Source organism: Patagioenas fasciata, chromosome 1 (assembly GCF_037038585.1).
Source record: "Patagioenas fasciata isolate bPatFas1 chromosome 1, bPatFas1.hap1, whole genome shotgun sequence".
Classification (NCBI taxonomy): domain Eukaryota; kingdom Metazoa; phylum Chordata; class Aves; order Columbiformes; family Columbidae; genus Patagioenas; species Patagioenas fasciata.
The window spans coordinates 150661395-150685803 of NC_092520.1; the positions used below are offsets into that span (position 1 = coordinate 150661395).

A 24409-nucleotide genomic window follows, 5' to 3' on the forward strand; every position below is an offset into this window, starting at 1 on the left:
ACAAGTGCAGGAATCCCTTATAGCATAATACAGTGAGAGAAATCCACCTCCATCAGTGTTACTTGGTATAGATGTAACCAGAAGAGAGGGTAGCGAGAAGAAACCCTGAATCAGCTCTGTCCTTGTCTGCTTTAAGATAAGTCGCAGTTTGTCAAACACAGAGCCAATACTATCGTCATAAACACTAAAAGTTAACAGATGTTTTAAAAAATTATGCCTTTAATTTTTGTAAATGATATGTTTCTCTGAAAAGCAACAAATAAGGATGCTTTTAAAATTTCTACTTGCCTTTTTTGTAAATAAAAATGTTTCTCCCATGACTAGAAAACCTACCACAAACACAGCTTGAGATGCTTAATGATTATTTTTACCTACCAATTACAGAAGTTCTGCAAGTCAAATCAGGTCTTTATATGTGTCCCCATCATCTTTAAATTGCACTCTCTGATAATCCAGCATCAGACACCAATTATTCATGTATTTAGCCTCACACAAACTCTTTTGTGTAGATTCCAATTTCTCCCATGCCAGTTCATTCAGAAATAATACTAATTAACTCAGTAGAAACCCTAAATTATAATGGCTACATAAATTATAATGGCTACGGGCTTAGAACTAGGACTTGCTATCGTTAAAGCCTGCCTTTCCCGATATCTGCTCAACATGTTCTTTTCACTGAATCCGCAAGAACTGTAAGCAATTGGGTAACAAAATGGAACTAGAATACAACTTGCTCTCTATGAGTTTAGGAAAAGTCTGGCAGTTTTGTAGGCATGCATCTCTTGGGGTTATTACCTTGCGTATAAAGTAGCTCTTGACTCTTTTTTTAATATTGATTTAGAGGCTTTCCCAAGGAATGTGAGCAAACCCCTCACCCCTTGCCTCCCCCCCAGTCACACTCTTACACTGGAGAAAGGCCAGATGTATGGGGGTGGGGGGCAGCTGTTGGAATCATTACAACTATACTAATTGAAACCTGCATCCTAATTTACACTGAAGAACCTTCGCAGATGAGGCTACTGCGTTGTGCCTACATCAATGCCCACAGTAGAGTGTACACTCATTTATGGGTTACTGATTGGGTTCTCTGTGCCCACAAAAGAAATGCCTCCTTGGCAACAACTCTGGGTTCCTACACTGTAGTAAACTGGCACTTTAGCAGCAGATGCCAATACAAATATACATAAAATTTATTTCAGTCATTTATTCTAATTGATTTTAAACCTCATGTGTCTTCTGCCAAGTGTAAAAACATTTTAAAGTCATACACATGCAAGTGACCCAACAATTCTAAATACATAGTTCATGGTACATAAAACCAAATTCAGCACATAGTGGGGATTATCCATTTTATTTTCTTTAGAAATAGATCAATGAAATCACTGTGCTCCAGGAACATACTAAAAAAAAAATTAATGGGAGTTTTATACCAGGTAGCCTTCCCCCGAACCAATTGTGTGTTGCTTATAATAATGCAGATTGGATCTGGAATATTAAAAACATGAATCCAGTGCCCCTCCAGAGCTATGATGATAGCAAGTACATTCACAAACAAACCCTCCCCACCCAGTTCTTCAAAACACGTGCAGAGTCCCATTTCTACAGCTAAAAATATTCTTGTTAAAATAGAAAAAGATTTTTCTACAAAAATGTGAGGGAAGGTCATGGCATTTAATCTAAACTGCTTTGCAGACAACTAAGTACGATGGTAGGTCGGCCTTCCCAAGACTTTCCCTTCCAAGATTTCACCCGGATTTCCACGTTCCTAAAAATAGTCCAACATTGCCACCCTGCGGTCAGAGATGGGCACGCTCATCGTGACAGATGATGCGACGTCTCCCGGCGAAAATCCACAAGAAATAGCTAGTCAATGAATCATCACTCTGCAAGTAAAAAAGGAAACTGAATTCTGACAACTGGGTCCTTATGCAGAGAAAGCAATCCTAAGTATGGAGCAATATAAGAAAAATAAGATATTTTGTGATTAAGTCTTCAGTATCGTGATGCTCCTCTCCCTGAAGGCACAATCCACTTCTGCTCCCTTCTCAGTACAGCACGCATTTGCCAACAAGCAAAATCTATGTGTATGCAAAATGCCTAAGACCATTCATTTCTTTAAACGTAAACGTATTTGGAAAATTTGAAACCTTTTTCCTGGAGTTCAGGAAGCAACAGAAACTGAATTTAAAAATCATCTTTCACATAGACTTTTTCATTGCCGCCTTTCTCACGCTGAAGAGATATGCTTCATAAATAATATTTAAGAAGTTGTCATCATTCTGAAAAACAAAACAGGTAATTGTTAGTGCACGATAGGTGTTTTGAGTACAGAGATTAGAAGGATTTTCTATTTCATGGACCAAATACTTTTCAACCTTACAGTTTTAAAAAGTGAGTAATAGGAAGGCTGTTTCCTTTACAAAAAAAAAGATATTATTTCTGAGCCTTGCTAGTAGCCTTAGAAGAGCTGGATGTGAATATAAATTTTACTGCAGCAAACAGGACTGTATCTCTATAAGAAGTAATGATGACAGAGAAAGTAGATTGTCCAAACTCTGGATTTAACTTGAATCCACTATTCTTGCATGACAATGCAGTGACAGTACAACCCTGTAATTTCTTCTCTTTGGCCTCATTTACCAAGGGATTTCCTTAAGTAGTTTCCACCATTAGGACAGTGATAATTCCAAGCATGTCCAAAGGAACAGTGAAACACTCTGGGTTTTGATCCTGTACTAAATCCTACCTAGGCAAATCTTTATATCTTCTTTAGCTCTTTCAGACTTAGTGCTTCTAACTGATGCTGCTCCTTTTGCTCTGATGCTTCTTTTAGTTTTTCCTTTTGAAGATCGTTTTGCAAAAGTGGGTTAACCCACATTAAGAAAGAGTGTCCTAGGTAACTCACATAAACATAGGAGGACAATTTAAATCAAGATATTACTTCAGGAAAATCAGGAGCATCCAAGACTGTAGTTTTATATAATGGAAAATAAGAGGTAAGAAATTGGCAGTAAATCATTCCCATGTAATTCAGTTAATCCTAACTACCACCAAGAACAGCAGGGTTAAATATACATTTTACAAGTACAGTTTCAGAGGGTAAAATCCAATTTTCCTTGACTAGTTTCCTTTTTACCTTCATATATGGTTTTACTACTGTCTAAATTCTTGAATTATGTAAAGACAGGATAATGTGATATTCTTACTTTTTAATCCCAAACTAAAAATACAGGCAAAAATGAGAAAAGTCTCTAATTTGTTAAAGATGCTATTTTATTTCTGGGTCTATAACTTAAACCACATTTTAAGTAATTCAACATTCCAATAATGACTTGTATTTTTATTTCAAAGCCATAAAGACACATAGTTTTGGTCTAAAAACTGGACTCCTAAGAACTTGTGTCTCTATTCCTTGTGCTTTGTAGCAAGGTCTTTAGTTACATAAACTCTCAACTTCTACTCTTCAGATATTAATCACATGGCAACTTAAGGAAAAAACCATTCATAACCACTCACATCACTCTAGAGCAGTAAATAATCATCTCATACATAATGTTGTTAATGCTTTCTTATACTTAAACCCGTAAAACTATAGCAAATGGAATTTTAGCGTTTGAACTATGGAATTACATTGTATAAACTGAGCTGCTATATTTTTAGGTTATCTAACCTGCATTTTAAAGTTGCTCACGCTCATCCTGCAATTTTAATTTCCCATCTGAGCTCCTCTTACTGCTAACACACATCGCTGAAACATTTGGCAGCTAGGATAATCACTCATTATTTATCCTCAGCTAAAAGTATAATAGATGTCTCTCTAGCTCATAGGCCAAGCTTATGAAGCTTTCAGTCATCTTTGTTCTTTTCTGTAAAATTTATTATCTTTCCTGAACCCAAAATCAGATGCATTAATCAAAACCCAGCTAAGCCACCATTGTGCAAGAAGAGGCCATCACATCCCCAGTCTATGTCATAGCACCCCGTTAACATGCAGCCGTACTTAGCACAAATTTCAACAGATATTTTAATTATTCATTTTAGCCTCTAGACAGACAGATCATACGCTGCTTATATCAAAATGGGAATCTGGATTTTAAGCAAAGTAGGAGAATTCTTGGTGCTTTACCTGGATCAGGTGTAGAAGCGTTTCCTGCAGCTGCATCTTCGTCATCGAGCTGCTGTTGACCACAGATGTCTCGGGGGGTTGCAGAGGCAGGAGAAGGGCAGCTGAGCCACCAGCAGGTTCTTGGTTTGCTGTTGGCAACCGCCCACTTTCATTCGCTTTTGGTGGAGCAGGTGTGGACTGAGTGAACACCATTGGGGACATCAGCAAGGTTGGAGTCACAGTGGCAGGAATACGTTGAGGTGAGATTACCTGTTCATATAAAAATAAAGTAATCAATTAAACCTAACTACTTAATTCTATGGGAATAAAGATGATGAAGACCGCGGACGAATTGGCAACAGAAACAGAGGCTGCTGGAGATTGACAGAATTCTGTGAAACTCCAGTTCAGGACCACCCATATGATTTATTTCCAGATTGAAAGGTTTTCTCTCCAATTTGAGACTGCAGCAATGGATTCAAGCATGATTAAGTAGGCAAACAGTCTAAGGTTGAGAGCATTTTATTCAAGAAATCAGACTACTATTAAATATCAATACTGTTAGAGAGTACAGCTATAAAGTCTTCTACACGGGAACAGTAAATTGTTAAATTTTATCTTGGAGAACATGCAAATACCTCTATTAAAGACTAATCTTTGTACCTAATACTATAAAGTATTGTCCAATTATAACTTTCAAATTACTTTATATATGTACATATCTTTTTGTTCACATTTTACTTGAGGAGAAGGAAAAGAAAACAGAGATTAAGTCATTTATCTAAAGAGCCACAGTGAGCTAGAACCAACCCCTAACCAACACGCAGCTGACAAAAACAAGGCGGTTCTCAAAGAGAAGAAAAACCTTGTTGCTGCACTAGTCCTGCAGGTTCCCTCAATATCATAGCCATGTCAACCTGCAAAGATAGGTATCAAAGAATTTTTACTTTTAAATTTTGTAACGTATCTCAGAACACGAAAACATCCAGGAAAAGCAAATACTATCAGATACAATATACAGCATAGCAGAAAGTTTCTTCTCTCTGTTTGCAGATATTGGAGCTCTCTCCAGATAATTCTAGTAATAAATCTTAATCCTAATCACCCATCTTCTTGCTATTCAAGTATCCGATCTTTTTTTTCAAATAATAGAACATACAAAGGAATTAGTATGAGTTCACCAAAGCTCCTTTCTTTTGGGCTGGAGCATGATCTACTGCTCCTGTGTGAGGGTGAAAGGCTGCTGCATCACTTCACTGCATGCCCTGGCTTACATTTGAATTTTGAAGAAAAATTTAAAATAAGTAAATAAAACTGAAGTTTATCTCCTAGGTGTGCAAAACAATGTAGTTTAATATTAAATAACACTCATATTTTTTGTAGCTTTTCTTCTTCCTACTTATGATTGTTCTAGCCAAGACATTTCTAAACAAGAAACAGAAAGAAATGAGGAGGACTGAGATCTCATGATATTTTATGCAAAATTTAAGGAAGCAGAAAGACTAAGGGTCAGGAAAGGCTCACGGATATTAGAAAGCATGCAATATGCACCTAATGCAAAAATATCCCAGTACACACTTTCGGTAAATGTTGTTTCAGTTTCTTAAATACAGAGTACTGCTTAATAATGAAACTCCTGACCTACAGCTTTTTTCTACATAATCATAACAGAAATCGTAAAGTCTGTGTTACACACTCTTGAATGAGTTAAGGTACTCCTAACTCATTGTAGCTTTGCTTCAAACAGTAAGGGAGTGCATATATTTGTGCACCTATGCTTGAAAAACAATGCTTATTTTAGAAGAAAAGCCATGTAAGGTCCAAAGTGACACCTCTATGGAGCAAGACCTTCAGACTGTTCTCCTGTGAGAAGATTGTTCTCCGGTCTGTGGAAGATTGACCAAGTCCAGACACAGCACTTCTGCTCTACTCCTCCATGCAGCTGAAGTAACTTGTCTTTAATTCAAGCAAAACTGGCAGGGTTTGCTTAAATCAGATGATTCTTCCTAATGCGATTTAAAGAATGCATACACAAGCTGCTCCCCGAGGGAAGGAACCTCCTGCAAAGGGATGGTGGTGAGCAGCTGGAGGAGATAAACTGTCCCACCAATACGGCTGAATTTACCACAGACTATGTCAAAGACCAAGATGACATGTCCTTCGAAATCCAAAGACATTTCTCTCTGGAGTCCAAGTCAAATAAACAAAACTCAAGACAAACTGTGCTCTTAATAATATACAATTACTACTGTCAAACACGTACAAAGTTGTGGTTTAAAAGACACATGAAAAATGGTGTTTTCCTGGGATAGAAATGGCTTTTTGGTAGGACTTGCCAAGTATATGGAAGCTATATGGAATGAGCAATATTGCCATCTACTGGTGACACAGCTAATATTTACAGGCTACTGCAAAACTTTTGTGTCAGAAGAACAGAAAATAAATGCATCATTTTTTTTCAGGGCATAGCATTTGTTTCTGTATGCAAACATTAAAATGTATTTTTTGCTAACAGTTTGTGCTCATAGCTTCTGCCATTTAACATTCTTTTACATACACTTTTTTTCAAAACACAAAAGGCAAATTTTCATTTTAGGTTTAGTCCATCTCACCTTCAGTCACTAGGAAAACTGACACCCACCCATAATTGGGATGCTGATCTTGGCATTCCTAGTGGAATTCTGCAGCACCATACTTTTGCCGAAAGCACTGAAAAGGCTCTGTAGGGACATAACAGCCTTTGGGGCAACTTTTAGCTTTAAGTAATTTCACACAAGGAATAACAGCCCTTCCAAAAGGCTGTTGGTCAACTTCTTTCCCACAGAATCTAATCGGAGTTGCTTGTTCATCCAGCCTCTGCTGAATTATCTCCAGCTTTATCAGGTCAACACTTAAATCTCTGAGACACTAATAACAGAGTAGAGGGTCTACCATCAGCAACGAAGTACAAACAATGAAAAAATGTGCAAAATAATCATTGCAGCATAGAGTATTCCTTCCCTGAAGCACAGACACTCACTAAGATATCTGTTTGATATTCCGCATGGCTGCTGGCAGCTACATGACAGGATAGCTGGCAAATTCACATAACACCATGAACTAAGGAATGTATTGGATCTCCTGTAACGCAAACTGACACCCTCCGTTGCTTCCAAGGCTTGAGGAATCCCACGTGCACCAAGTGCTCGTCTGGAACATCTAACTGGTTTTAGTGGCATTACTTAAAACCGAGAACATTTAATCTAAGAATGGTTCAAGAACCTTGAAGACAGTTAGTACTAAAATAAAGCCAGTTACAATGCTAACATTGCTTTGTCTGTCAAGTTTAATTCAGAATTTTTTAATCAATGTTTAACTACAGAATCTTAAATTGCTTTTCAAAACACGTTTATTGTACCTATTGCATTCCTCCTGTACATGTTTACAATCTCATGTCGGAGGACAATTAGAGAAGTAATGGTGCAATGCTCACGTCGAAGATATTAGGTACTGTGCATATATTCAGAAGAAGTAATGCTATGTACAAAAGACATTCTTGATGGAATATGCTCCAAGAAATGAGAAAAATGGGCTGTAAGATAAGTGGCCTTCTGAAGAAAAGATAAATTGGTGTCAAGGTTATTAGAAGCACTTTTAAAACCATAACTCTGATTAACATAAACACTTAAGCGTGCATGTATCTATAATCAGGATAACTCATGCCTAGCACTAAGCATATGCTTAGAAGCCCACTGCAGATTAATGCTTTTTTATTGCATCTTAAGCACACGTTACTCACTGTCTGCATTAGGAATACTTCACAGGATAGGGCTGGCACCAGACCAGATCGAATGCTTCCATGTATTATTCTTCAGTTCCTTTTTTTTTATTTGGTAACTGATCTCTTCCTTTCCATGTGGGAGATAGTTCTTACACCATATGGAGATGCAGCAGAAGCCAATTTAAACTTGGACTTGTAATGTGTCAATTGTGGAAAAGACTATTGCTTTCTTTGTCTTAATGCTGCTGATGGATCTAGTGTGTTCCTTTAATATGATTTTTCCAACAACAGACACTGTCCAGATACCTTTCTATTCCTGTCAGACTTTTTGGAATTTGCTTTTTCTCTATGCTGAATTGTAGTAAAAGCAGCAACACTGAAAGATAAATAATTACAGAGAACAAACCTTTTGCTGCATTTGTTGTCAGAATCTGCTTTGATCAATTTTGCATGAGCATGTGCAGATATATTTGTGCCAATTCAATTTCACTCGAATGTCTGTGTTTGTCTGCAGGCACGGCAGCACTTAAAGCCTTTGGTATACAGCAAGGATTGTATTATAACAAGATTAATGTTGGTTTAAAAAGTTGTTTCAAATTTTTATTTTGTTATTTTATTTCAAAAGTAGGAATATCTCATGTGGCTACTTCATGGCATTCTACAGGAGTACAGACTCAGTCCTTCATTTTTAGCCCCCTCCTCTTTTGTTGTTGTTGGCAATCTGCTGCACGTAAAAGAGGCCATTCCTTCCAGATTATACAGCTCTAGGTGTCCTAAACAATAATTAGCCGTATTTTCATTACCATTTTTATTCTATATACTAAGTCTCATTAACAATACTAAATGTGTCAGAAGAATTGCATCTAAAACTGTTTTGACAGCAGCTGTTGCTGCGTCAGCCCATAAAACCACTCCTAGGCAGGCTCAGTCTACCCAGTCTGCTCACAGCCACGCAAAGTGAGACTGGGAGTCTCCTTAGTTGCCTCTTCTATTTTTTTTTAAGGCAAACTTGCAGCAATAATTGCAGTGAATGAGACTTGTTCCAGTGAAGGTTTTTGTCTTATCTCAAGCTACTGTTCTACTCGTACTCAAGCATAAAATCATTGAAATTGCGTTATATCAAACTTCAGTAATGCCCTTCCCATATTGCAAGTAATGCTGCCATCATTTTCTTTTCCAAATATACAGAAAGTCATTAGCCATATCAGTATCAATATGGATTTTTCATTTGAAAATATATCAGCATATTTGCCATTTTCTATTTATGCATACTGGCACTTGCCTCATTTCACTTTTACCTTCAAAGCAGGAATGCCTTATGTCTCCAAGCTATCTACATCTACTAGTGAAACCAGAGAATTTAATTTATAACAGGCAAATTCCATTCCCAGTGAAAAGACAAGCACATTTTTTGTGACTCTGGATTCTCTTTTTATTCATTAGTACTCCACTGGAAAGTCAGAATACCATCTGTAAACAACTGATCCTGAATAATTTCAATGACTAATCCCCCTCAAACTCTTTCACACAGATTCAAAGGCATGCTGCTTTAATTAAAATAATAAAAATAATGATGGTTATTTGCTATATCAAATTCATCTTCCTTCCAGAATGAGAAATCTTGACCTGTCACAGTGTTAGTGACAGATATGGCCCTTAATTGTTAAATGACTGTTTCAGCCTCCTCACGTGTAGGACAACTTTCTAGAATAAGGAGGATTCTTGGAGCATGCTGAAGTATTCTGTAGTCTTTCGCTCAGCTTTTAAAGAAATCGCAATACAAGAGCGGCTTTTGAACTTTACACTGAAAAGGTGAATGTTATATCATTTGGATAAGTAACTTCTAACTCCAATACAAGTCAGACTCCAGTAGAACACAAGTCCCGTGGACAGTCTGTCCACACTAAAGGAAGTTAAAAAGGGCTGAGATGCTCACTCATCCCCAAACAGGACATTTAAAGATGTTCAAGTGCAGAAGATCCTACAGAGAATGAAGCTGTTAACAAAGACAGCACTTGTCCAGGATGGGACATTTTGAAATTGCACATGATGCTTTTCTGAGGAACAGAAAAATACACTCATGAGAGAGACAGAGTCTCCTGTTATCTCCTGAAATTTTAAGAGACCAATCTGATTTTTAAGGTCACAATTGCCAGAGTTAATGGGTTTCGGTTTTTTGACAGCATTCAGGCACAAAATATTTATTTCAAAATAATAGATAGCAAAAAAAAAAAAGCTAATGAATGCTAGAAGTAGCAGTTACAGTACAAGACAATTAATTCAGCAATATACAAATACTGCTGTTAGAAAACAAGTGACCTTTTAAGCACCTTTAGCATCCAAAGGAATGCATAGCTACACAGAGAGAGCTATGACTAATTTTGTAATAAAAAATAATTATGAAACCCGAAATATTACACTCAATAACCAGCAATTACACAGAAGAACTTGAGACCAAGTACAGCAACTGAAAACTAGGTGAAATTTCAAAGTCTCTGGAAAAACCCAAGACTGCAGTATTTTTGGTCATTATTGATATGCGAGAGATGTAGCCTTCAGTATTTACAGTATCACAGCGTGGTAAATCATAACCCACTTGATGTTATTAAATTATCACCCGCAAAATGAATTAGGTGCCAAATGTAGTAATATAATAACAAGAATATACCAGTCAAGACCTTATGAAACTCTGAGTTCAAAAGATTGCTAGATTTTTTAAAACTCATTTTAAATTTGGAAGTTGCCCATTTACCTGAAAGAGCGAGCTCTGTTTTTCTGTACCCGGTGCCTTCTCTATCCAGGAATCCAGTGGTTTCAGTGTGTTGGTATTCTGAGTAACAACAGGAAACTTAGCTGCCAAGGTTGGTCTGCTGGATACGTGCAACTGTTGCTCTTGTTGCACAATCTGGAGTTTTTTCAATAACTCTTGAGGTGAGATCACCCCAGAAGTAGCTGCTTGATTGCCAGAGAGAGAAAGTGGCTGTCTAGGAAGTTTGGATTGTTCTTTACCAAGTGTTTGAGACTCTAAAGTCTGGCCCGGTAGGGAACCATTGAAATACACCAAAGGTGGCTGGTTCATATTGTTTACTGGTGCTGCCGGTGCTCCAACAGCAGCCGGAGTCCTGCTGAACACAGAGGCTGTCGAGTTCACAGATCCTGTTGCACTGGGGTCCATCTTAGTCACTGACCCTGACTGACTCTGTAATTTCTGCAACAAGCTCTGAGTGCCAGCAGTATCCTGAACCACGTGAGACGTCGCAATGCCGTGAGAAGTCACAGGTTGGAAGAGCCCTGTGAAAGCCTCACCCACAGGGTGGATATTGCCATTTTCACAGAGTCTGTTCTCGGGAAACTCAGCGAGTGGGTGAAGGTCTGTCCCACGCACCATGAGCTTCTGAATGGCGGGGCAAAGCTGCTTCTCGGCAGAGGGCGAATGCCTGCTGGGTTCTTCGTAGGACAGGGACCGTACCACACCCTGCCTCACAGGAAGATTCTCTTGATGCTGTTTATTAAGCGGGTCTGAGACATCTGGCTTTTCTTGCTTTCCAAACAGTGCTGTCAAAGACAAGTGCTGCGGTTCAGGATCCACATTCTGTGAGGGCACAAATGAAAAAAGTAAACACAGTTCCCTCAGGCATAAGTTACATTAAGCAGTGATAATATTTAGCCAGCAGAATTCACGGAAAAGCCAAGAAAACAGCTATGTTCTTTTCTCCCAAGAGAATTTTTAATAGTTTTGTCACACAGGAAGGGCAAGAAGACAGTTGTCAAGTTGCTAATGTGAGAGAAAACCAGGGAATCTGAGATTCAGCAGTGGCTTCACTTTAAATGCCATGAAAGAACATCTTCTCTTTCAGCCATGCATACGATATTAGCGAGAGTCAGAAATCTCCCGTTGTGTAAAGCAGGGCCACTTCTTGTGCATCTTCCTGTCACAAATTAATTCAGTTTCTAGGATTTTCCAGTGTGATTTCGCTTAAATATATATCAAGATACTTTTCTTTATTTAGATTAACTGAATTCACCTAAAGAAAAATAACACAAAATATGTGGTCCAGCAATTGACAACTGACCAGCAGCTCTTGGTTGCATCAGCATAGTATGCCTGCAATTCACATGCTTCCACATCATACGGTGGGGGTTGGAGGCTTTTTTAGAAAACAGATTTGTTTTTTATTAAAGTAACTCCTTACGGTGGTTCCTCCTCAAATTCTGGCACTCAGCTTCTGATTCAAATAAATATTCCTACATGGCTCCTCAATTACAGCAGCGCTAGTCAGAAAACACACAAAGTATTTTACCTTGCTTTGCTGAGATATTCGTTGATGCTGGTTTTCACTTGGCTTCACTGGAATTGGTTTAATTAGGTTGGGGTTGTTATAGATTGCAGAAGAACTCGTTATTTGTTTTGGTTCTGAGCAGGTCTTACACTGCAATAGAAAGGAAATATTTTTTAGCAAGCAGGACACTATCTTTTCCTGTAGTTCTCCGCTATAGTAAAATCCAGACATAGCCAAGTACTCAATAACTAAAAATATTAGTTGCAGCACTGATTATGAAATGGTATGCTACTGAAAGAACTATAAGAACTACAACATAATTTTCTAAAACCACAAGGCACACGTAAAAATAAACACTTGATTCCAAGACTCCCTGAGTATAAGGCCTCCTTCTAATTTAAATCTCAGTTCTCTTTCTTACCTTCTGCTTTTGCAGCACTTAAAAAAAAATAAATTTAAAAGCACCATAGAAACCAAGCAACAGACATGTTTTTCCCACATCAGTAGGCAGCTAGGAGTAGTTTAGATACATGGAGTATTAAAGTGCCCACAAAGAACATTCTAAATGCTCTTTCTTAAAAGCTGGAATTCTAACTCAAACTCTTCTACATAAATATTCCACATCATGCGGACTTGGAGGATGCATTTATCTGCACAGAAAAATAATTAAAGTTTTAATCAGTTTGTAGAATCAGTAGATCTTCTGATTAAATATGACAGGATTAATAACAATATTTATAAAAAGATGGGCAGTGACCGATGACTAAAAGTGATCAAGGACATGGAATGACTAACAAGAAGAGAGAAGTGCATGACTTAATTCAGAAAAAATGCACAGAAAATGCTGCATGAAAGAGAAAAGAAATGGAATAGGAAAATGTCTTATTTACACTGTACAAAAAATAAGAATATACTCAATGAAACTAGAAAAGCATTGTGTATACAAGGAATGCTATTGTCAGTAGGAAACAAAACAGTATATTGCAAGTCATTGTCTCTTGATACAACTAAAACCAAGAAACCAGAAGGATTTTTTAAAGAATTTTCAAAGAAAAAGTTAATCCTATCTAACAAGAATATTCAAAGTTAATTACCTGAATTTGATGGGCCTTAAATTTTATGATGCAGGACTAATGGTTGCATAATGAATTATTACTTTTGGTTTCTCATTCTTTCCTCCCAAGGTCTCAGTCCTGCCCATTACTGGGGACAGAACTCTGGACTGGACAGGCTGACAGCAGGACACACAGTGAAGTCACTGCTGTGCAATTGTGAAAATGTCAGTGTCCTTTCCAGAATTTTCTGAGACAAATTCATTAGGATGCAAATGTGTTAGGTGAGAAAATAACCCCAACTTTCAACTACACAAAATTTGTCATTTAATCCATTTCTGGCACCTACTGCAACAGTGAACAGAAACACTGATTCCAGGGCTGCTCTGCATAACAGAACTTGAGCTCTCGAGGGGACTCAAGGAGGTTCTCAATGCCTTCTTTGCAACACTTGTCTCTGTCCATGGCGATATTTAGACCTTGACATAACCTGGCCCTGAACAACCCACTTGAGCTAATATGCTGTAAACAGGGAGGCTGGACTAGACTATCTCCAGAGGGCCTTTCCAATCTCAATGATTCTTTGAGTCTCTGCTGAAAAATGATTTGGACAGCCAAAGGCTTCTGCAAGGAATTTTTGAAGACACAATCTTGCAAAGTAGAAGTGTAGTCCTGTAAATGGCTTTCTTCTTTCGTATGACAATTTTTGGTTCAAATGTTGGTCTTAGAAAGAACTTGAAAGCATGCACAGGCAACCATGCCATCAGTTGGTTAGCTATTCATTTTGAAGAAAGAATAAGCATATGTCTCTCCTTTCCTGCTCTACCCCTACTGCATAAAGTGAGAAACTTCCTCAAGCACTAGATTGGAAAAAACATGAAGAACAAAGTACTGACTTTGCCAACAATGCAGAGCTTCACAGCAAAACTGAATTTCAGTTAAATATAAAACCACATAGCAAGCACCTCATGGCTAATCTCAGCAGGCCACATTCACCATGTAAATATTTTTAAACTCAGCAACTTTTTTTGCCCTCTCTGGAAAAACTAAATAACAAACAAACAAATAATTTTACTAGAATGTAGTTTCTCATTCACCAGAGCCTTGCTACCCATCTCACAGTGCAGTGCAAGTTTGATGGCTCAAGACGTCCCAAAATTCAAATAATGAGCTAAGTCCAGAGAGTACTCATGGTAAGCCAAACAGTTTTCTTTTAAAGCTAGTCCATACTTATTGCCCTTCTCTATGATTCAAAGCCTGATTAATGGAAATCCTCAACTGGAATTCACACTTTAGTTTCACTTTCTCTAAGCAATTCATATTTAAAATAGCTATGAATGGATTGCCTTGAAAAATCAGAACACAAAGAAGTCATGATAGTGTAGAAGACAAGCCTGTAACACTAACATAACTAAAGCTTTTACGTTAAGGAAAAGTTTTCTTTCCATTTACTAGCTCTGAGTTAAATTTATCAATGCACTACTCAACCAAATTTTCTTTGGTTCTTCTGAGCTTGAATTTAAGTAACTTGATTTTTTGTTGTTGTTCTCTACAAGCTTTATTTTCACATCATTTCAAGGCAGTTCATATGGACTTTCAAGAATGTATTGAGACTTCTGCAACCTTATCAACCTTTTAAAAATTTTAAATACACTGGGTCAAATGACTGAATTATTCTTAAATCATTTTCCCATCCAGTTTCTGAGTGGTGACCTAGCTTGTCCTTCATTTACTTAATGACAGTTAAGCATCTTGCCTAGTTAATTATCAGGTGGAAGTTTTGTTTTTTTTCATAGTACAAATAAGTGCTTACTATAGCCCCTATTTTATCTATACTAAAACAAGTAAAGATAATTTTCTTTTTTAGATTGGACAGATCCTACATGATACTACATAGACCAAAACCACATGGCAGTAAGATTAAGTAGCTTCTTTTTCTCCCAAACTTTTCTCTTTGTAATGATGCTGTCTTCAATATACCTCCTTATTGATATTTTTCAGCATAGCTTTTTGGGTAAAAAACATATAAGCACATACTTAAACTTTTTTCTTTAACATGATAGATAATATACTCTTCTATGTTTCACCATGAGTTTTGCAGAAATTAAACAATATTCGTATTTCCCCAGGGTATTTTAATAGGCTGAATTCTTCAGAAACCATGAGAACCTTTGATTCTACTGTCCTACACTGCCTGGTCACAAAAGCAAGCATTTAAAAATTAGGCAGGAAGCAGTAGAGTTTAGAGAATTATCACTATATAAGCATTTGTCAGATCAAATTTCTCAGCAAAATGTACAGCAGCATACATAAAGGCCTATAGAGAACAACATTGACCTGACCTGGTATCATTTCCATGGTTTGATAACATGGCTAGTAGGCTGGTATTGAATACAGAGAAGTATGCTGAAGAGAAAAAAAGCCTGTGATGGTTTTGAAGAAATCTGTAACTATTTGAGCTCAAAATATAAGGTCATTTTGGCAGATGGGTAGCTCGGCCTTGCCGATGAGTAAGTTGGGAGCAGCGGCATGACATTTTAAGCAACTGTCAGGTGGACAGGTAAAGAAGATTTCAGATGCCATCAACATCAAACATGAAGGAACAGCATGAAAGAAATGTCACCATGCTCTTTAGTGATAAAACCAGAAGGGTACTCATCAGCTACAACATTTGATGATTACTACATCTTGCTTCACACGGGTTTGTCCCTTAGTCATGTGTCTTGTTCAAAGCTATGCTCCTGCAAAAGGTGCATCAGAAATCAAAAGGTTCTAAGATCAAGCCAAAGAAAAGCTAAGCAACACTGGAAAAATATACATATGTGGTGAATGTCAATGAAAAAGAACAAGACCATGACAGGATGTTTTAGCAAGTTTGGTATAGTCAGAGACATTTGAGACGAACAACTGTTCTGTGTTGTGAGATTTTTCACAGCCTACCTGCACAATGCGAAGTTCTAGCTGAACAGAACATTGTCCAAGGAAACAGATAGCAGACAAGTGTCAGACCTCAGTATTGCAGCTCTCCTGAAGCAAATACCATGTCACATCCCAATCTCATGCTCTGTAGCAAAAACCTGACTTTGAGTCATATAAGCTGCTAAGATCTGTTAATTACCAGGAGGAGACGCTAGAAAGTCTGTTACAAGGAAAGAAGGTCAGCCAAGAGCTGATGGAACTTAGAAGAGCTTTGTAGATAAAAGTCAATACTGAAAGAAATGAAGAGGACTTTGAAGTTGTTAGAGCTAAAAAGCCCCGGAAACTGGGCATTTCTACCTAGCTGATGTAAAGTAGCCACACAATGACATTAATGAACAGTCGCATGAAGATGTCCAAGGTGCTTTGCAGAAGAGAGGAACTAAGGAGGATGAGAACTTTCTCAAAGAAGATCAGCAGCAGCATGGATTTCCAGTCAGAGCCCTACTGAAGTGAGACATGCAAAACCAATTCAGGCTGCTTAAGAATAGTAGAGTATACCGTGCATTGTCCAGTCTGTGCACGACACAGTGCCCTTGGGAAAGCTCGGCCTTCTGGGTCTGCTGTCGAGTGTCTCATGCAGTTAACAAATCAAAAGCTAAGGTGCCATTGGAACATTTTGCTGAAAGAAAGTGAAGAAGCAGAAAAAGAAGAGATATAGAAGTCCAGAGGCCATGCTTGTTTGCTACCAGAAATGACATTCTGATCAAATGGTTGTGTGTCCTTAGTAATGATGAAGGAAGCTTCAGTTATTTTGGGCACATCAAGCAGACACAGGACACCCACCTAATCTGATCTTTAATAAATCAAATATGGTATAGTAACGGGTAGATGATGTAGAAGAACTGTGCACCTAAAACAAAAGCTTGTCCTGTAGTACACGGCAAGGCACAATGGGTAAGAGAAACACATTTTTTCATGCTTGGTTCTGTACCCTAGCAGCTCTTCAACTGTTTATCTCCCCCGCTATTATTATGAGGCCTGTTATCACTTCTTCTCACCAGAGATCAAGAGAAGACAAGAATGTAAGTAGTACATTTTTCAAAAAATACTTTAGTCATTTAGCAACTTAAAGCTCCATTAGTAGTAAGAAAGGGAAGGGGGAGCCCATGTATTTTCTTTTACACATAACCTCTAAATGTGTAACTTAATTTGGGAATAAGATATACCCTTCAAAGTCAGTCACACTCTTAAATTCTCATCATAAGACTTTAAAATTGAGCAAAATTCCTTAGATGCTTTGAAAATTGATGTTCTTATTCTACAGTTTCCAACACTTTAAAACACCTTCTTCTCCAAAACCACACAGAATTCAAAAAGAGAACAACATATTTCGTAACTGATTTCAGCACATCAGCATTGTAAGTTGTAAGACATACACTGGCAAAGAAGTAGATGTCATAAAGCAGCCAAAAAGCATGACTGCTCTGAAACATACTGGCGTTACATACAAAAATGGTTGTCATTGCCTTTATTTGTCATACCCTTCTTGATTTTGGTATTACTAACAAAGCAAGAAAAAACACATATCCAGTTCTTAAGAGTCCAGATACTCCTAGCACTCATGTCCCACATGAAGAGGAAGTTTTCATGTCATTTCCTTAGCAATCCCTTAAATACAAGAAGATTAAAGATGAAGTGAGAAGCAAATTTGCAAAAGATCTTATCTGGAGGGAAAGAATTCAAGAATATTATTTAAACAGCAGGTCTTCTAGAATTTCCTCTTCTTCATCTTGATTTTCTATGTGCTCATGTAGAAATGGAAGGTAACCTTTTTTTTAGATGCATTACCTCCTACTCATAGAATCCAAAGACAGTCTAATACTTCTCCAGTTTTCCATTCACAGTATTTTTAAGGTTATTCATTTAAAACTGCTTAAACATTTCACAATATCTCAAATCACACTCTTATGCCAAGACTAGGTACTGATTCAGTATTACAACATAGAAAAAATACCAGGTTTTGGAGGTGTTTGTCCAATATAATACACTAAATCCCTACTACGGAAAATACGAAGGTCCTAAGCTTCAAAAGAAGCTAGAGAACAACTAGAAGGGCTACACTTCACCATAACTCAAATAGTTTGCTTTTTATTTCTGAGCATTGTATTAGTAGCCACATTTCAGAAAAATAACATTTTCTCTCTTTAAATTGCTTCTGTTTATTTATTTCTAGACTCAGAACCCTTATGAGCTTTATTATTGCATGGCAACACATAGGAAACAGCAGTAGGAACCTGCAGGCTCTGTAACAATTTGCAATGTATATATGAATAGTTAAATTTATTAGAATTCTATTCCCCAAAGTAAAAAGTTTTTGATTGCTCAATAATAGAGAACATTATTAGTCCATTAGTTACTTCTTTATTTAGAAGCCTCAGAAGACCAAAGCTGCACATGGGCTGAAATCATACTACATTTCAACCTTTCCATTTCCTTCCATTAGTGTTTGAAAGTAGCTAACAACCACAATTAAAAGCAGTAACTTCACTGTTAAGGGTCTCCTCTGAAGTCAGTAATTTGTACAAACCACAGAAACTATTAGCAGGTTTGAATACTTCACGGAGAAAGAGGACGCAACTTCCATGTGTTACTCAATAAGCAAGAAGCAGAGGAGCTCTAAGGGTCAAATTGAAAGCCAATTTATACTTGTTCTTACCTGCTAGCATCCAACAAATAATCAACCATATATGTGTTCTTTCAGAAGTTTTTATTTATGGCATTAATTGCTTTTGAATCTTTAGCAAACTCTGACAAAACTTTTCTACCAGCAACTTTTATACAAAATAAGAAAGCACACGGTCCAAAATCCACTTCACTTTGAGTAAAAGTATTTAAAACCAAACCAAACCCTTTTATGTTTTAAAATGTGAAATGTGAGCAAGCTGGCATCGTAGTATCACCAAAAAGATGCATCCTCTTTTTATAAACAGCAAGTCTCACCTTGGTATACTCATCTTTGGCCTTGGTAAGCATCCGTAAGATATCCACTTCTTTATTATTAGCAGAATTCATGATCATCGGGGACAGTCCTGTTCCTGTGCCCTGCTGTGCTTTGAATTGTTCCTGCTGAGTTAGGCTGAAAGTTGGAGGTAAAAGGAGAATATACAAGACAAAAGAGATAAAACACAGAAAGTTTAACCACAATTACTTTAAAATAATGAATCAAAACTCAAATATTTTCTTTTTTTTTTGCCTATCTACATTTAAACATCTGTAAAAAAAAAAAAAATAAATCTATATTAAAAGATAATTTGACCAGGCATGAGGTTCATTTTCTGTATTCTTGAATACACTCAGCTATAGACTAAAATTTCTGTAACTCAGTCACAATTTTTATACCCAAAAAGGCCAGGAAATTTATAGTGTTATTCAGTTCTGCTGGTGGCGGAGAATGGCAAACACACACAAATCAGTCATTAACTACTAGCAAATGACCGATTTCCTGCCCCAGCTGTTTTATTATTATTGTAGAATGCTGAGAATTAAAACATGCAGCCAATTGGCTGAGCGACAGGGTATTTTTTATCTATATGCAACACTGCCATTATAAGCCACTATATGTGGTTTACAATTGCATGAATCCTCTGAAAACTAGTTTTTATTGTAGTAAATTGCCAGTTTGAAAGTACCTAATCACCACCAACTGCAACTTGAACTAGTTAACTAAAATTAGCTGTCAAAAACCTGGGTTTTCCTAGGGTTCATTGCTTATTTCTGTAAATTCATCCCCATCAATTATTTCTTGGGTCACAACTGACTCATTTTAGAGCTGTAGGATACACAGCAACACCAACAAAAACCCCTAAACAAACCCCTACCATCGTCACAGTTTGTGTTTCACGATGTTTTGTCACTGCAAAATGAAAAGCAGCAGGTATTACTTGAAACAGAGATACAGAGGAAATATGTATTTTGTAACAAATCCAATCTGGAACATTGTGGTAGAAGATTTTAAAGCACTTTGCCATGGATCGAGACGTGTGAGGATGAGCCTTGTTTGAACTTGTATTGCAGGGCACATAAATGGGCTTTTGGGCACTTGGTAACTTTGGCAATCAAAATTGATGTCACTTCCCCAGCATGCTTCTGGCTACAGAAACTGTTAAGATGGGGATAGACGACCCGAAAAGGAGAGATTCACAGGTCTGGCAGTGCCTTTGCATTCCACTCTGTTAGTACCTAATGCTGTCAGCTTGACTGTATCCGCCTCCCATGGCTTTTCTTGGGATGAGAGAGACCTGGCTCTATGTCAGCCCTCTTCCTGCCCCTTATAAGAATTGTGACACAATGATGTGTCCAACCCTACATACCACAGGAAAGCACTATATCCAATCTCCGCCTGTTCCTATCAGGCCCTTTTACTATATCCTCCGCATTATACCTCTAAAAAAATTTAGAGTGCATGTGTTGACAAAAATCTGTAAGACTTCAGCTCCTTTGTCCTCCAAACAAACAGGAAAACCTGCAGAATATAGTCATAAGGCAGGGATCATTACAAAACAAGCCCATCACTAGGCCAAACAGAGGGTAGAGCAGAAGAATGAGCCGTGCCCATCCTGGACATGTAAAGAAAGCAGTGACTGTGAAAAACCTATCCATGATATTGATAGATTAAAATATAGCTGAGAATATAGTTCTGTTTAAAATGGTAATATCCAATTTGACTGCAAAGTTAAAGATTGTATAATGTACAAAATATTATTACTACGTAGATAAAAGCCATGAATTCATAGTCTTGCTTTATATTCCAAAAACAAAGTGAATTTTGTACATATTGGTAAGAAATGAGAAAGCAGGAATTCACCCATGATGTAGAAACAGGATAAAAACCACAGAAATCGTATTTGTACAGTATGGCTTCATGACTGCCTGCACTTACACTGACATAGGGAAAAAACAAACAGAAACATTAAAAAAAAACATCTCCCGAAACTGAAAAATATACTAAAACTCCAAAGAATACAAGTCTTCAAAACAGATCTCTGAGCCATCAGGAAATAAACCAGATGAACTGTAACACTCTGATGTAGCTGGAAAGCTGTGCAGCAAATTATGAAAAAGTACTGCAATACAGTAACTTATTTCTGATTATGAAAAGCAGGTTTGTGACAATTTTATTTGCAACAAAGTCTATAAATATAGGTTTAAAGTAGAAAGGTATGACCATCCTAGTAATATAATGTGCATGTATGTACAGAAATACATACATAAAAAAGCACAAAAAGTCTTGTTTACCCATCACTTACTTTTTCATGAGCTCTGCAATTCTTTGGCATTCTTCCTTATCATAAAACCAAATCCCATATATGGACACTGTAAATGCACATCAAACACAAACTATGAGCATCTTCTCAAACAGCAGTTCTACCTGGTACATCTTTAAAAGTGACCTGTAAAGGAATTTTTAAATTTATTTCTGTCTTATGTTTTCCCCATCTATAAACCTAGAAACGACACCTCCAAAATCAAAAACGATCAAAGGCATATCTCTAAGGATGTAAATTACAAGCTCTTGAACCTTCAATAAAGGCAGAGGTATTTGATCCTTCAGAACACTAAACCAGAGGGGTTTTTCTTTAAAATCTTTTCTTCTTGCCATTTTTTTTTCAGTTGCTGTATCATATCTGTTAGACTCCAGTGGCCATTATAATGCAAGTAGTGTTGCACACACATGTAAGGCAGCAAGATCTGTTTAGTTTTCAGCAACATTCAGGTCTATCTTATGTATCATCAAAGCTGTTAGAGTAGTATGAACGCACCTCTGCCTCCCTGTAGATTTCCTATAATGTTGCCCATTATTTTCCCCACCAAAGAAGTAATTGTCTGTAGTCAACCCCAGGATTAGAAAATCTATATCTAAGTTCAGACATCCACTAAGGTAAGTGCCTGCAGCTTTGCCCAGCAACAACAGATTTAAATTTACTACTAGTTCAAGATTCTCAAATGTGCACACCGCTAATGAAGCCATCATGATGGTAATAGCCATAATGGAACTGTAGTTAGTGCAGCTTCCATAATCATCATAAACAGGGAGCTTTTTTCCACTCACAACCATCTTATATAGCTCTTGTAAAAGCCTGGGAAAAAATATCTACAACACTGTCTCAAAACAATCTGTCCACATTTGTTGGGGTAACTGTCCTATTTTTAACCTCAGGCGCAAACTTGCCATGAGAAAAGGAAGGGAGAAACACTTAAAGGGTTAACATGGATCTTCCCTTCTCTATCACTGCAACCTTGAGTAACATTCATGTTCCCTTTACGTTATATGGTAGCAAATAGCAGTGTTCCTTCCCCTGCCCCCTCCTACCACACCACAGGCCAGAAATCTCCTTTTATCTTACTAAGAAATGGCAATTCCTAACATGTCTTCAAACACCGTAGGGGCAAGATTTTACTTAAAAGGAGCAGAAATGGATTGAGTACCTGTCTAATAGCAACAGCAACACTGACCCCAATCATGTAATATTTCCTTAAATTGGCAGAATCCAAAAGCAATCACCACTTCTTCAACTCCACAGAACCACGGCATACGAAGTATATGTTGGCTTTGTTAATGTTTGGAGCGAAAACAAATGTACAGCTCCTTCTAAGACACAAGTGTAATACTTATCTCCATTCCCCCTCAAATTTTCAGCCATGTGTTGTCTTTTATATAGCTAAAAATGGTTCAACTGTTCCATATAGCATACTGTTGAAAAGCCTAAAAAAACCCCAAAACCCAACAGCCACCATTTAGACATACAATAAATAACATTTAAAAGATCCACAGTCCTTTTTATGATTAACTTTTAGAAAGCATGATGATGATTTTTACAACTCACCTAAAAAAGGCAAGTAACATAGTACATTTGCAACACAGATATTAGCATTAAAATATGCGTTTAAAATAGACATTAACATTTTGACATATTGCAACAAGTATATAATAATAAACTGCAAACCTGTAGAAAAGTGTCCAAACAATTCACAAGGTTCCAAAACACTGACCTATTTGGCAAAACTATGCATCCTTCTGGTGAAAAACATTTGAAAACCATATTACAAGTAACCCTATACTCTTCAATGTGACAACATAGTAAGCAGACTGAAAACCCCAGACAAGTCAAACCTGTTTCTTTGTTATAAAAAAAAAACCTCCAGTGTAGAAACTTTGACCATCTGCTCCATCCTCTCTCTTTTTTTTTTTAAATGTCTGCCACAGCTGGTGGCATCACCAATATGCAAGACAGGCTGAACAGATTCACATTTTGGCCAATTGATCAAACTTGTCCTGGACTATTTATGAATATCCAACAAATTTGAAAGCTGACAGTCCCATGGAAATACCGCAGTGCTTCTGGCCATTAAAAGTTGAAAGGTGGGAATCAGCAGCAGAAGCAAGGTACTTCAGCTCAACTCAGTGACACACACAAGTAAACTGTCTGATTACCAGTATCAAAGACCATTTCTGATTTTACAGAACTACAACTGATACTTTGAAATACAATTCAAACAAATGCAGACTCACTTCAAATCGCAGAATAAGGACACTAATTACTGTTTGTCCCACCAGACCAAACCACCACTCGGCAATATATCACATCTTAACTGAAGCTTTAAGCCAGGATATTGCAGATCCAGAGACCTTCAGCCTAGATGTTACCTGAGCTTCGAACCCACCCCCACCTCCTTTCTTACCTCAGTTAAATGGTACTTCCAACCCAGCCTAGGCAGCACAGCTGAACATAAGCTAAAACCCAAACCCAACATCCTCTGAGCTTACAGCTCACCCATTCAGTAGTGAAATTTTTCAGAAGTGGACGGTCCTCTTCTTCCTCCCACACTTCTCCCATCTGTCCAGAACACATGAACACCTCAGAAATACACTGACAAATAATCACACAGCAGCTCCATTTGTCACAGCACAACGTACTGCAAGCTCTTTCATGCATGGCAAGAACAATGGACCAGGGAGAAGGACATAACTCAGTGGAAACTGGAGAAACCAGGTATGCAAAGTACATCAGTGTATGTTTTCATATTGAGTGCTCATCACCTGGAGTAACCATGCTGGAGATTCATACTACGGTAGCATATTCTGCTATAATCTATATTTAATGAAACCAAAATATAGTAATAAAATATGTATTAATGGCCATCTTCTTGATTAAAGCTGAACACAAAATGGCAAAAAAATGTTTATGTGTATGACACCACACAAAAACCCAGGACCAGGAAAAGAACCTAAGAT

General features: G+C 37.4%; 1 protein-coding gene across 2 annotated transcripts in view; it reads right to left on the minus strand.

Annotated features, from left to right (window-relative positions):
• Window positions 1–201: 201 nt before the first annotated feature.
• DCP1B (decapping mRNA 1B) overlaps window positions 202–24409 on the minus strand; it is a 46583-nt gene continuing 22375 nt past the window's right edge. For both annotated transcript variants that reach the window (XM_065841320.2, XM_071817796.1), the window contains 6 exons: window positions 21423–21489; window positions 19117–19252; window positions 12167–12295; window positions 10618–11457; window positions 4127–4375; window positions 202–2279 (listed from right to left, as the gene is read on the minus strand). In XM_065841320.2, coding sequence (XP_065697392.1) covers window positions 2199–2279; window positions 4127–4375; window positions 10618–11457; window positions 12167–12295; window positions 19117–19252; window positions 21423–21489 — 1502 coding nt within the window. In that variant the 3' untranslated portion in view covers window positions 202–2198. The remainder of the gene's footprint in view (window positions 2280–4126; window positions 4376–10617; window positions 11458–12166; window positions 12296–19116; window positions 19253–21422; window positions 21490–24409) is intronic.